Source organism: Pantherophis guttatus, chromosome 2 (genome assembly GCF_059756535.1).
Source record: "Pantherophis guttatus breed Tessera chromosome 2, ASM5975653v1, whole genome shotgun sequence".
Classification (NCBI taxonomy): domain Eukaryota; kingdom Metazoa; phylum Chordata; class Lepidosauria; order Squamata; family Colubridae; genus Pantherophis; species Pantherophis guttatus.
The window spans coordinates 204,045,066-204,059,990 of record NC_142064.1 but is presented as its reverse complement, the minus strand read 5'-3'; the positions used below and the strand labels follow the sequence as shown (position 1 = coordinate 204,059,990).

Here is a 14,925-nt window from a genome sequence, read left to right as displayed (position 1 = left end):
AGTTTTTTTTTTCTGTTTGTTTCAGAAACTTTTTAGAATGTCCTTAAGCTTATATTTTAAACTTTTTTTTGGGCTAAGGTTTGAAGGAAACTCATCTGGCACTGTAAAAGCTGAAAAGTTTCCAGCTCATCTCGCAGAACTGTAAACACACCAAGTTTAGAGCTTGCAATCTCTGCACGAGAAGCAACTGTCTGAAGCACTTGTGGGTGATCTCAAGCCCTCTCCTTATCTAGAGAGGAATTATGAACAGTTGGTTTACAGACTGACTCTTCACTCTGCCACAATCGTCTTTGTCATTTCTTCTTTGGAAGTCCCACTCATACATGTAGTTGGGTTTTGGGCCAATATTTCGCAATATTTTAATAGTATTCTAAGGTGGGCAGTAAGGCACTTGCAGCCCTCATCCTAAATTCCATAGCCCTTTGCATGAAGGCAAATCAGACCTTGGAAAAGAGCAGCCTGTCTCTTATTTGGCAGGCTGCTATGCACACAGTAAGAAAAAGAGAAGCAGAAAAAGCCATAGAGAGAGAGAAGGAAGTGCCCTACCTGCTATTTGCTTTATCCCCACCCTCCAGCCCCACTGCCTGAGCTGAAGCTCAGGCAAGTTTACTATTGCCAAGTTTGCTATTATTGCAGTGGAGAATATTTGGAAACAGATTTTCCCAGAACCCCAGGATCCTTGTCAGTGAGTGAAAATGCAAATTACTTGATATTTCCGAAGCACTTGTCACACGAAAGCACTGCTTTGGCAATGGATCTGTGCAGAAAACCAGTCCTGATCATCTTTTGGAAGTCATCTTCTAAGGTCTGTATCACATACTGTAAGAAGAGGATTCGGCCAGGAATCATCTCTTCCTGTGGATGTCAGACAATTTGAAAGACAGAATAATGAATCACAGTACTATACTACTACAAAGCAACTGATCTGCCCACATAGTGGAAGGCGCACCCAAGTAAACTGGTTACCAACATAATGGACAAACAGATGCAAAACTGGTATTGCATCAGGAAGTAATAAAAACTAGGCATATCTCAATAACTGGCTTTGTGCCATGTTCTACCTGATTGATTCATTTGTGATGGCGTTTGTAGTTTTAGCATTTTATATAAAACAGGTTATCAATCCATTAATATTGTTCGTGTGTAGAGTTTTATGTGAGTGCAGTTGAACAGGGGGATCAATCCAGCCAGGGTTTTAAAAAGAACTTGTTGGTACTTGTAGATGTTATGCATGCAGCCAGTACAAAAACAAGAATGAGGGCCTGATTCACAGATGGACTTGGCTGCAAAATGTGATGTGTACCACACACACTGCTTGGTAGTCATAGAGGATTCTGCCAGTTGCATGTGATCCATGCAGTTTCTGCTCTTTCAACAGGGAAAGTGAACAGTAAAACCAGAAAATTTCCTGGATAGAAAGCTTAAATTATTAATGACATTTGCTAATCTTATGGGTGATCCTTTATTCTTAGAATTCAAGATTTAGCTATTTAGGGTATTCTAGAAAACAAAACAAAGAAACCAACCCCACCCCAGAACAGTCACATTATTGGTGCCATCCCACATTTAAGTTAAAGTGCTCCTATTAAACCAACTTCAGGCAGGCAATCAATATTGGGGAAATCTTTCTTCATAACATGAAGGGCATGGTAGAAAAGCAATCCTACACACTCCTAGCCCAGAGTGCTGCAGGTCATTAGGGGGAATAGGAGAATCCTCTACATTTAGCTAGTGCAAGATCTGCTGTGCCTGCTGACATGTTCACCAACTGAGTAAGAGCTGTGGGGCAATTCCCACAGAGAGAGAGAAGGAGGGAGGGAGGGAGGGTGGGAGAGAGGAGAGAGAGAGGAGATATGGATAAGCAAGAGGGGGGAGGAAGGGAGGGAGAGAGAGAGTTTCACCAGTTTTGCTACTTCTGTAAATGTATAGGGTCTCCAGGTATTCCAAAGAATTGATGTGCCAGAGCTCAGTTGAAAGTGATTTGTGTATTCCTAATTTATTTCCCAGCTGTTGACTAGGGCTGTGTCTCCTGGCTGCTCTAGTTGCACCTGTTTGGAAATCTTGGGGCTTACAAGATGCATGTGCCCCAACACGCTGTGAGTATGTGAGTGAGTGGCCATAAGTGGAATCTGGGTGCGCATGAAACACTGAGAGATGGTGAAAAATATAACTCAGCGTTGGTTCAGGAAAACCGGAAGTCAGATAGCTTGACTGTGAGCTGCGGATGACAGGGAGGCTACCTTGTGCAGAGATAGCTTTCAAGAACAATTAGGGTTTTCAGGTTGAATACAAGGGCCTCGTAGAGATGTCCAAAATATAAGAAGCAGAGCATTTTGCTGCATCAAAACCACATATAATAGGGTTAATTCATTTCAGTTCTTCCTTCAGAGCAGTCATGTGGTTCCAAGATAGATTGCTTAATAAACTCTGGTTTACTAATAACCTCAGCGGCTTTTTCTGCTATATCTTCAAAGCAGGCTGGTCTGATTCAAACTGTCTGCTTTTACATATTAAGGATTTTTCTTCTCATCTAAAAGGGGCTCATCAACATACCTGCATTTCCATGACCTCACAGAGCAGTTGCCAGTCCCAAACCACTGTATCAGCTGTTGCTGGATGAAGTCTAAAAATTAAAATTAAGCTTTTTATACCATCACATACTTGTCAAAACTTTCTGCTAAACAGTTTAGATGTAGTACATTTCAAATTAAAACTAATCTGTTGTTTCTTTATGGGTTGTATTTGTTTTTTTAAAAAGATTAATGCTCAAATCCCTTCAGTTTAGGGCAGGGATAGCTAATCCTTTTGAGCTCTGGCACTTATGACATGTAGAAATAATATCAAAGAAAACCTCTGCCATGGGAACAAAGCTTTGCCATATCAGTTATGATCTTAACTGATACCATAACCCAAAGCTAAGAAGGGAGTAATGGCCTGATGCAAAATCCTACCAAATAACTGGAGGAATGGGAGAACACTTACGCCTGGATTTTCATCAACAACATATAAGCATCCTTCTGTATCTCCTGTTGCCCCTCTTGATGCTCTGGGCTCAGCAGAATCTGCCTGACCACATAGGTTGTGACATCTTTTGGTGGGTAGTATTTAGAGGATACATAGTCCATAAGGAAATCCAAGGTTCCCTGGAAAAAATTCTCTTCAATTGTGCTGGACACCATGTTTAATCTCCGGAATGGAATAGGTTGGGTTTTTAATCTTTTGTCCTGTGCATAAAGGAAGATCAACATGCATATAGTATCTGGTAGTAATTATATGGGGTGAAAAACTTCAGATAATTTTATTGTTAAGATTGCCCATTTTTAAAAATAATTTTGATTATTACATACAAATTATGGACATTGGTTAGAATATTTCTTTCAGTTTTAGTTGAAAAAGAAAAACGTTCCAATTCAAACCTTGCAAAACATGTGTGTTTGATCTTACACTGAACCTCTTCACTAAACTGAAAGTTCTGAGATATTAAGCACTATTTTTACCATAAAAGAGATGATTAGAAAATGTTTGCTGTGGTTCAGTGATCCCTAACCTCTTTTAGAGTAGCAGACACAAATTATAGGTCCCCCCCACACACATAATATTGGGGGGGGGGGAATTGTCCATTTTCAGAAGGTTGCTATAGTGGTATAACCAGTATCATACAATATCCATTAGCTGGCTGGTGATATGATTCCAGGAATGGGCTTCAAAATTTTTAGCAAGGGGTTCTTTGCCTGGTTGCTGGGTGGGCATGGCCATGGTGGGAGTGGCCTAGTCAGCTTCCTGCACCATGCGGGGGGTGTTTTTGCCCTCCCCCCCTGACTCCGGAGGCTTTTCTCGAGCCTCCAGGAGGGCAAAAACAGCCTCCCCAGGCTCTGGAGGCTGGAAACAAACTTCCCGAATTTCCAGTAGGCCCATTTTTCACCCTCCACGAGCCTCCATATGTGCCCTGCACTTATCTGCATCCAAAACAGGCCACGTGGGGACCCTGGGGAGGGGAGGGGCCAGCCAGGAGTGGGATTTGGGGGTTCTCCAAACTGCACAGAATCTTAGCTGGACGTTCTCCCAAACCCGTGAACCCCCAGCAGCCCACCTCTGTATGATTCATTGATACACCCTATAGGTACCTATGGCTGGAAGATAGGGATGGAGAAGAAATGACTGTACCTGCATGATGGTATCATCAAACAAATGACATGACTCTTGTATTTTCTTTAAACATCACGATGTCATTGTATAATCATTCTATTTGCATAATTATGTTATTTCACATGTATTATTTTAATATCATTGTAGCTTGTGCAGATGCTGCTGTCTCCAGGATACTCATTATCACTTTCATTTGATCTTTTTCAGAGTACTAGATATATTTATCAACAAAGCTGTGGATTACAACCATTCACCATTTTTATTTTTTAAGAGGTCTATATGGACTCCAAGGACTCTTAAAAACAGGCTGGTACTTGCTTTTTCAACAGTCTTTATGAAATTAATGAGTGGAGTAGTATAGTGGTTCTGACAAGAACTAAAGGAGGTGCCCGCAGGTACCACATTAGACATCTCAGTTCTGGTTTATCATGCCGGGTGCATTAGATTGAACACGCATACAGCCTTATTGGGTTCGAGCCTCATTTGATGTTGGCTATTACAATCTGCTTGGTCTCAGCCTTATCCTCTTTGATGTGATGCCGTCCACCTTTTAGTAACCAAGCCGGAGATTCTGTTTGACAACTCGATTAAGGAAGAAGATTCAGCAAGAAACATACACTGCTAGGATGACATGAATTAGAACATGTTTCTATCTGTACTTTAATATGAATTTTGTGCCTCCCAGAGGAGGTGAGATTGTTATTAAGTTTTTATAACACAATACCAAATAGTTAAACCAGACTGTAACAAGGCACCACCTGATAGTTGAGATTTGATAGATTTGCACATTGTGCGAATCCATAAATTATTTCTTTGCAATTTACTGAATTAATACAGTTGGCTGAATTTCCATAACATACTGAGCCAAAACCAAGTAAATCATATTTTGGCTTAGATGATATCTGAACAAGATCAGAGAAGAACTCTGCTTTTATCAGCTGTATTTGGGAGAAGAGGTTTTAATGTTCATAATTGTTATTAACAAAACCTTGAACTATGGAATTATACCATAATGCCCAAATGTCTGGTCTTGTCTGCTGAAAGTCCCAATTTGATCCATTCCATCTGTCATATGGCAAAACTTTATTCTACTGTTTTTGGACTAAAAAGCTTATGCCTTATTAATGAGGTAAATGTAATGCACCTGGAAGAAAAGATTAGCTGTGCAAACAGCTTTGATGCTACCATTGGCTTTGGATAAAAAGGCAGACTAAATATTATGATCTGCAAATTCAGCAGAACAGATCTGTGTGTACATAAAATCACCTACTACATTTACACCCAATAATGTTTATAACAAATAACTTGCCTCCCAAAATGGCTGTTTTTCCCACCATGTCAGTAGCACTGACTTTTTGATGAAAAAGTATGACTTTTCTCATGTTTTGTTTTATTTGATAGGGAATGTAGTCCTATCAATTCATTTGATCTGGACAACCTGATAGCTTTCTGCAAACAAATTATGCAATCTAAAGCAAGCATATTTGAGTTGTGGAGCCAATGTATCTCGCTGCTATTCTGACTCTAAAATCCAGATTGATGTGGACTTCAAAGTCCTGCTTGGGATATGCTTATCTCCTGCAAATTACCTTTCTTGACTCCTTTTCCACCACATTTTGAAGAAGGGGATGATGTACAGGGATTCCATGACAATACTGTAGTGTTTTCAACCAGACCTTGATATCAGTCCGCTTGGATTGTTCCTGAACATTTGATTCCATGGCATGCCGTGGCTTGTTTGCCTGGTGCAAAGGCTGATCAGCTTCAGCTACAGATCTGGCAGTGTTCAAAGAAGAGTAGCAGAGGCTTGGGGATGGTCTCTGATGCCGGGGGTAGAACTGCAAGTTGGGTTTTTTTTCAGATGAGCAAGCTTGGGGAGGCTCTACACTGTCCAAGGGTGTGGGGCGTTCAGTACTGTCATTGCCTGATGAGAAAGAGAAAATATCAGATTCCAGCTGAGGGCTTCCCAAAGAGCCCAAATCACTGTTGTAAGTGGTGTGACTGCTGCCTTCAGATTCCTCACTGTAGTTGGAATGGCAGAAGAAGCTGTTACTTGGAAGGTAGTCTAGTTTTCCTACACCTACTTTAGGGGAAGATCGCTCACGGTCCTGAACCCACATGGCCACTGGCACAGTACATTTGCTCTCAGCATCAACAACAGTAAGAACATTAGAAGAGCAGATGGGCTCAGGACAGACTGAAGTTGATGGCTTCAGGTCCCAGGCAAAGCAGCTATGGTTCTGGAGGGAGTTGATCATGACCTCCTCAGGCTCTGTAAGATCAATTATCTCCAAGTCATTGCACGCTGTTGTTCGCACAACTATGTCTTCTTCAGTGAGATCAATAATTTCCTACAAAGAGAGACAGAGGAGAGGAGATAATTTAAGGTAGTTAAAATGCTGGAATGGATCCAAAGAAGCATATATAATTTCAAGTCTTCACTTGAACACCGAGACTCTTGTTGACTTTGAGCCAGATTAGATGCAGCAACAAGTACGCTCCAGGAAACCTGGAAAATAAAGAAAACCCCTATATATTAATTTCTGGCCAGCTGCTTCCCCTTCTATTAATTTATTGGAGAAACTCAACACCCCAATAATTCCTTCTTATACAGAAGAGGTCTCCAAACTTAGCAACTTTAAGATTTGTGGTCTTAGAACTCTTAGAACTTTAAGACTTCTGGTTAAAGTCCACAAGTCTTAAAGTTGCCAAGTTTGGAGATCCCTGTTATACAGGGATGCTGAGAACCTTAACACATCAGCAGAAGCGATACTATTGCTTCAGGCCAGGTACTGAAGACACTGCTACCTAAGCACAGCCTTTCAGCTTCACATGGGGAAGCTGAAGAAAAAACTTTGTTATTGCCTATGAAATTCAGGCACCCAATTGGCATGGAGCTGGAAAGAACCCAGTCCCTGAATTTGAGAAAGACTCAATACTTTTGCAATGTTGGTTTTTCATCTCCCTCCCAAATACAAATTACTTCAAACAAAGCAAAAGGGGTTTATTAACAGAGGGTTTTCATGCCTTTATATATTATTACATACATTTGATATTTGTGATTGATGCATCATGAAGCAGTCAAAAGACAACATGGATCCTAGATACCCTTCAACAAGTAGCAAATTTATGAGGTAAAATACCTTTCTTTCTCACTCAGATTTGTTTTGTTCTTGACATTTGTAAGTACATATTCAAGGAATTCAGAATAAATTCATATTGGTTAGTCTTTGAAAAGGCTAGGTTTAACTTCAAAGGAACTGACCTTTGGATGAAGGGAAAAATGGTTTCTTGAAGTTAAAAAAAGGCATAGACTGCAATGCTAAACTGCCACTACTTCAGGTTTTTGAACTCTTCTTGCTAGAATCTTGTGGTATTCGAAAGATGCCTCAGAATTAGTGGATCAACGGAATTTCTTTAGGGGAGAAAAGTGACCTGAAATCTTTCATTGACTGCGTAAGAAATTATCCACCACTCTGACCTATTTCCAGCAGGAATTCCCAAATTAAGCTTTCATCTTAACTTACTTTCCCCAATGGGAAAGCATTTCCTAGTCTTTCAAACTTTTGAGAGTTAGTCAGTTTTCTGAATATTAAAATACACTACTGAAGAGAAAAAAACACACTTAAAATCCTGGATAAACTTTAAATATACAGGGAAATATAGAAAATGCAAATGCCAAATTGTGTATTCACCACCTGAGATTGGAAAACCTGATGCTTACATAGATTTTTGGATTGCAATAATAAAATATGATCTGGTCTTATTCAGTATTTTTCAATACTTCTGAAAAGTCACTTTTAATAGTCTTGCTACTGATTATATTGGCTAGGACAGAGGTGGGTTCTAAATTTTTTTACTGCTGGTTCTGTGGGCGTGGCTTATTTTGTGGGCGTGGTTTGATGGTCATGTGACAATTCTTTAGGATTTAGCAGAGATACTGGTCTACCAGGCTTTTAACTGCTTGCAGAGCTGTACCGGTCTACCCACTTGTTTTTGGAGGCACCGGTCTACCTATTTGTTTTTGGAGCGCACCGGTCTACACATTTGTTTTTCAAGCACACTGATCTACCACCACATTGCCTTTTAACACTGATCAGCTGTAGGGCGGCCCTTTGAAGCCCCGCGGCAAGAGTTTAAACAGTTTTTTTCCTTCAAGCTGATCAGCTGGGACTCAGGAGGCAGTAAATAGAAAAGGTAAGAATAACGGGGGGACGGGGGCGGAAGGGCCCAGCTCCCGAACAAAGAGAACCGGTTCGGTGACGTCATATTGTCACTGCTACCGGCTCAGCCGAATTTGGCTGAACCGGGAGGAACCCACCACTGGGCTAGGACCGTGATGGCGAACCTATGGCATACATGCCACAGGTGGCATGTGGAGCCATTTCTGCGGGCACGCGAGCCGTCACCCTAGGTCAGCTCCACTGTGCATGTGCATGCGCTTCCTGCCAGCCAGCTGATTTTCGGGTCTCTGCCACGCATGCGGAAGACACGCACACATGCCCATTCCGCCCCACCGCTCCCAGGAGTCTCCATGTGGCCCGTTTTGGATGCCAGGTAGGTACAGGGCTCGCTCGGAGGCGCTGGGAGGGCGAAAAACGGGCCTACTGGAAGTCCGGAAAAGGGCCACTTCCGGCCTCCGGAGGCTTCAGGGATGCCTGCTATGCCCAAAACAGGGCGCGGGGTGTGTGTGTCGTGTGTGCATTTGCAGGGGGTAGGAGAGTCCCGGGGGGGTGGTGTCACATGTACCTGCACAGGGGGGTGGGGAAACACGGGGGAGTTGCACACGCATGTGCAGGGGGCAGGGCGTTTGTGGGGGGCATTGCATTATGGGTGTGGGCACATGCGCATGTGCTATCATGCATGCGTGTGCGCTTTTGGCATCCGAGGAAAAAAAGGTTAGCCATCACTGGGCTAGGAGGTACTAGATTGTTAAATTGGACCTGTATATAAGATTAACTGAGTCTCTGAATGTGGATCCTTATGTAGTCAAAATAGTCATATCCACACCTGTTATCATTCTTATACAAGAAAGAACCAAGTAGTAGTAAGCCTAAGAAATATCATGGTTTGCTTAAGATGAAAAAGTTTGGGGAGGAAGGAAGTAGGAGGCAAAAAAAGAAAAGGAAGGAAAGAGCAAAACAGCCAAACAAAGACTGAACATGTTTAATTAAAATGCCACCTATTCAAGGGAAAAATTGAGAATTGAGAGATTGGGGAAAGGAAGAAAGTGAATTTGGGATTCTGGAACAGGATGCCTTCAGAAGTACTCTGCGCTGCTACACTTTGTTGCAAATCTCTATGTTTGCTTAATGAAAGGAGTAATTTGTAACTGAAGCGTGAAAAATTATAGAGGCTGCATTTTAAAGAGTAAAGAAATCAGTATACTAAACTGGCTTTTCCTTTTTTAAAATAAACATTCCTGATCTCCCTGTTAGTTTTGCTTATGCCAACATTTGCAACATGGCTTACAATTCATTGTATAAAGCAGCAAAAAAGCACTAGACAAGATGGGTTTGCCCTAAATGGTTGTTGATTCCTCCTTAATTTTCTAGCTGCCATTGACAAATGCAGAAAGCACAAGAGTGATGACCTCGCCTGGGAACGGAGGCGAAGTACTGTAGTCAGACTGTTAAATCTCAGGGTCAGCAGTGTTATTTACCACCCACTCCTTCATGTCCTTGCTACCTCTAAAAGCATTTAGCTGATTGCAGCAGGCACAAAAAAAAAAAAGGAGGGGAGGATTATTTTACTAATTCTCAGATGTTCCAGCTGCCTCACTCTTCTTCATACTAAAGCTCACCAAACTCTCAAAGGAAATATATTTCCTATTATAAGCCCCCCTCCAATAGTAACAATGTTATAGTAACATGTTTCAAATAGCCAAAATACCCATGAGTGCCAATTATATTAATCCAATCTGATTTCACAATACCTACTATCTTGAGTGTTGGCACACTATGCAAACCTCCCAGCTGGTGGGATACAAATAACAGTATGTTGGCTTGTAAGGCAGTCTCTAGATATCCTAGCTGGCCTGGAAAACATGAACATACTAAGGGTACAACTAGGTACAAATAAGTGGAACAACTTGTCTGCAGAAGTTGTGAATGCTCCAACACTGGAAATTTTTAAGAAGACATTGGATAACCCTTTGTCTGAAGTGGTGTAGGGTTTCCTGCCTGGGCAGGGGGTTGGACTAGAAGATCTCCAAGCTCCTTTCCAACTCTGTTATTCTATTCTATTCTAGGCTTTGGTTGCACTTGTGTCACTTTGGTCAAATGTGCCAGAACTGACTGGTAAGATTTTTTACTGTTAATAGGGAATAATGCAAGTAGTGCAGGTGCAACTAAAGCTGATTTTTTAAAAAAAATTACTAAGAGGAAGTCCTGATGACCAAAGCATCAGAAATCATATCAACGGATCTCTTTGGTGATGATTGTGTTAAATAGAAGATTTGTGACCTAGAATGTAGAAAGAGTAAATGCTAAAGGGCATGCTTAATGACTCAAATGAAACAGAGAAAACAGGTATCTTCTGTGTTCTTAAGAGAGAGACACGGAGGCAACAGATTTACCATAGATGAAGGTGATTCATCTTGTGGAATAGAGTTAAGTGAAGGAATAGTTTAGTTATGAACAAAGGAGCTAAAATGTATGTCAGAATATATGAACTGACATTATCTAAATTGTTATGGTTGTGTAGGAAAGCAGGAATCTGTTGTTTGTTAATAGCTGCATGATACATGTCAGGGAATGGTGAAAATGGAAAATGTTTTGAGAAAAATGGAACAACTTTTGGAATAAGTGTAATTCAGGGGAAAACCTATTTTGCTAGGCGAAACAAATCGGTAGTGGGAATGAGATCAGAAAGCACCAAAAAAGAGACTGCATCCTTCAAAGACCCAAGACAAGATAAAAATGCAATAGTGATAATTCATACAGTATTTACTTAGAAGGAAGTCTGTCTTAAGTATGTGTTTCAAACATGCAGCTTATTCATGCATACATGAAGGAATATAATTTAAGAGCATGGTTGATACAATTGCTTACCACAAAAGACTGAGATAATTAGTAAAGGATACAAGAATGATAAGAGGATCTGTATATGAGATTAAAAATTTGGGGGAGGGGCTGGATTGGTTAAGAGTGGATCTTGAGAAAAAAATGGGCATGAACGAAAACTAATGAAAAAGAATAAAAGTGTGAATAGAATAGAATAGAATAGAATAGAATAGAATAGAATAGAATAGAATAGAATAGAATAGAATAACAACAGAGTTGGAAGGGACCTTGTAGTCTTCCAGTTCAACCTCTGGTCAGGAAGTGAAAGTATGAGATCAGAATGTAAAGATATTAGAAAGATAAAGTCTATAACTGAATGGAAAGTAGATTATGACAGATGTCCTGGAAGCTAGAATCAAGTAAAAATGATGATTTTTGCAAATGGCACAGGTGGCTGCAGAGTTCCATGAACAGGAAGTATGAAACAGTGGAATGAAGTGAGAGAGACTGTCAACAAGGGGAAAAAAACCACACCGGAAATGACTGCATCAAACATTGAAGTTGAGAGAAAGATATTGAAAAATGTGTCAATAAACAAGATAGCTGTAAAGAATGTTGTCAAAGAAAGCAAGGAATTGCTAAGATTTAAAGAGGCTGAGAAAATGTTGAAAATTTTGATGGCAATAAAAAAATGTTTGTGAAGCAAGTGAAAAAAGCTAAATGGGCGTAAAGAGGGACTAGATTTAAACACAAAAGTGATGAAATTATATGGGATTAAATTGAATTAATGGCATTCTGGAAAGTGTACTTTGGAAATCTATATGGAAATAATATGTTAAAAAGTGGAGCTGAAATAAATACTATTAAAAATTAGTGTCCAAGAAAATAATTTATGAAAAGGAAATAAATACTTTGTAAATGTTAAAAATGATAAACTTGAACATATTTATAGAATATAAATATAAATACAGATGTGTCACTGGATAAACACCAGAATCTGGACATGATTCTGTACAACTTGTTTAATGTATGGCTACATCTATGCCTGATGATTGGAAGTACGATGTTATTACACAAGAAAAAACATAACAAATATGAACACAAAACTACTGAGGAATTATTCCTTTAAATGTGTCTAGGAAAGTGTTTGGCAGAATTCTGATTGAAAGGGTTCAACAAATGAAATGCAATGTGCCTTCAGTATATAAGGAAAGGAGGTGCAGAACACATCTTTGTTCTCTAGTACATCACTGAGAAATACCACATATGAGTATCAGAAAGAAAGAAAAATTAAATTTTATTGCATGATTTAGAGAAAATACATAGTAGTTAGCAGGCTTAAGTTATGGAATATATTGTGCAAGTATGGACCTGAACCAGGAGCGGGTTCTAAAATTTTTTACTACCGGTTCTGTGGGCATGGCTTATTTTGTGGGCGTGGCTTGATGGTCATATGACAATTCTTTAGGATATAGCAGATGTACTGGTCTACCAGGCTTTTAACTGCTTGCAGAGCTGTACCGGTCTACCCACTTGTTTTTGGAGGCACCGGTCTACTACCAAACTGCCTTTTACCACTGATCAGCTGTAGGGCGGCCCTTTGAAGCCCCACTGCAAGAATTTAAACAGTTTTTCCTTATAGCCCATCAGCTGGGACTCAGGAGGCAGCAATAGATTGGGGGTGGGGCCAAATAAAAGGTAAGAATAACATGGGGGGTGGAGGGGGGCAGGGGGGGCAGAACCGGTTCGGTGACGTAATATCATCACTGCTACTGGCTCGGCAGAACCGGGAGGAACCGGGAGGAACCCACCACTGACCTGAACGTTGGTTGTCGAATGCAAAGATTTTGATGGGAATAAATTGCATCTTTAGCAGTGGTTTAACATTGAACAGTGAGACAAGGATGGTTGATATTCCCTTAGTTGTTTTATTACATTTATTATGCATAAAGTCACTTTTTGTGAGATGGGTGGCCATATAAATTTGATAAATAATTGGTAGACAGATGATAGACAGACAGCTAGGTTTGTAGTGCTGTTAGAAATAATAACAATGAGAGTATGAATCTGAACTGAAAGCTAAAATAGTTCTGTTTGACAGGGAAAATGGAGAGAACAATTGCAAAAAATAGAGCAATAAAAATGAATTTGTTGTATCCTGTTGGTAAATTCCTCTCAGATGTTGTTTCCAATGGCTGCCTCCCACCAGAATTCAAAAAAGCTAAAATAATATAACTTCTAAAACCTGTCAAACCTCAAGACAGTGTTGAAAGCTACTACCCAATCGCCCTTTTGAGCTCTTGCTGCAAACTCCTGGAAAAATTAATTATAAACAGGACAGATCCCATAATAGATGAACATCTGCCCATGGAACAAGTCGGCATCTGACAAGATGGAGCTATGTAGACCAGGTGTTAAGCCTAACAGGCTCTATTGAAACAGGATTCCAAGATCTCAAAACCAGAGCTGTGTTTGTAGACGACACAAGAAGGATGGGTTGTTATATAAACTGTGCCATATTATCCCCTGCAAAAATCTCTATCAACTAATTAATAACATGCTGAGTAATAGGTTATTTCAGATAATAATGCGGGACAATATAAATAAGGTAAGAAGACTAAACAACTGTCTCACACAAGGATCTGTAGTGGTACCTACACTATTCATCTTCTAATATATCAGATATGCTGGCGATAAGGGAACACAAATTTGGATATGCTGATGATTTGACCGAGTACAAGAAAAGCACATGGAGGTGGCTGACAGCCTCCTATCCAAAGATCTTAAAATCTTGGGAAAATTCTTCACTGATTGGAGGCTCACTCCTAGCATCAGCAAAATAGTAATCATGTGCTTCCACCTTAATAACAAACTAGCATATGAAGCTCCGAAGGTCTACTTAAACAACAACTTAATCCCCTATGATCCCCATCCAAAGTACCTTGGAGTAATGGACTCTCTCCTACAAGATACACTTAGGGAATACAGTGGTAAAAACCAATACTTGGAACAACATACTCCAGAAATTATGTGGAATTAATGGGAGCTTCAGCTGCCGCCCTGAGGTCATCAGTATTAGGATTTGTCATACTGTGCCCCTATGTGATTTAATAGCTGCCATACTAATAAGTTAGATGCCAGACTCAACACTATGAGGATTATAAGCGGATGTATTAAAACCACTCTGACTAGCTGGCTTCCTGTTGTGAGCCAAATAGCACTGCCAGCTTTACAAAGGCAAAATGCACTTGTGAGAGAACCAGAAAAATTATGAACAACTCACTCTTACCAATGCATGCTGACCTTCCTCATTTATCAACCAGAAGACTCAAATCCAGGAAGCCCCTACAGGCACTGGCACAACATCTGTTGGAGAACTTTAACATCGATTCCCAATGAAAAGCCAAATGGGTCACTGAACGCCCACATAGGAAGACATATAAATGACCCCACAAAAAAGGTGCCAAGCTATGAAATACCATGTCAGCAGTGCACAATCCTGAACAGGATTTACACCTCACACCTCTGCCGGGACTCACTATATAAATGGGGCATAGTATCTTCCCCTCACTGTGACTGCAGGGTCCCATGTCAAACTGTAGATCACATTGTAACTGGCTGTAAGCAACTGGCTGAAGGCATATACCAGTCTAGTATTTGATTTTTTAAAAAATATAAACAATGCTGCTCTTCAATGGTTAAATGGCCTAAGTATTGGTATTTGAACTTAGATCTTTTTAACATTTATATTTTATTGCGTTTATTAATCTAGGTG

General features: G+C 40.3%; 1 protein-coding gene across 2 annotated transcripts in view; it reads right to left on the bottom strand.

Moving 5' to 3' along the window:
- The window catches only part of SIMC1 (SUMO interacting motifs containing 1), a 43,498-nt gene that overhangs the window by 10,506 nt on the left and 18,067 nt on the right, over nucleotides 1–14,925 (bottom strand). For both annotated transcript variants that reach the window (XM_087887540.1, XM_034442933.3), the window contains exons 2-5: nucleotides 5,736–6,497; nucleotides 2,983–3,224; nucleotides 2,554–2,623; nucleotides 707–855 (exon numbers count right to left, since the gene is read on the bottom strand). In XM_087887540.1, the coding sequence (XP_087743666.1) occupies nucleotides 707–855; nucleotides 2,554–2,623; nucleotides 2,983–3,224; nucleotides 5,736–6,497 (1,223 nt within the window). The remainder of the gene's footprint in view (nucleotides 1–706; nucleotides 856–2,553; nucleotides 2,624–2,982; nucleotides 3,225–5,735; nucleotides 6,498–14,925) is intronic.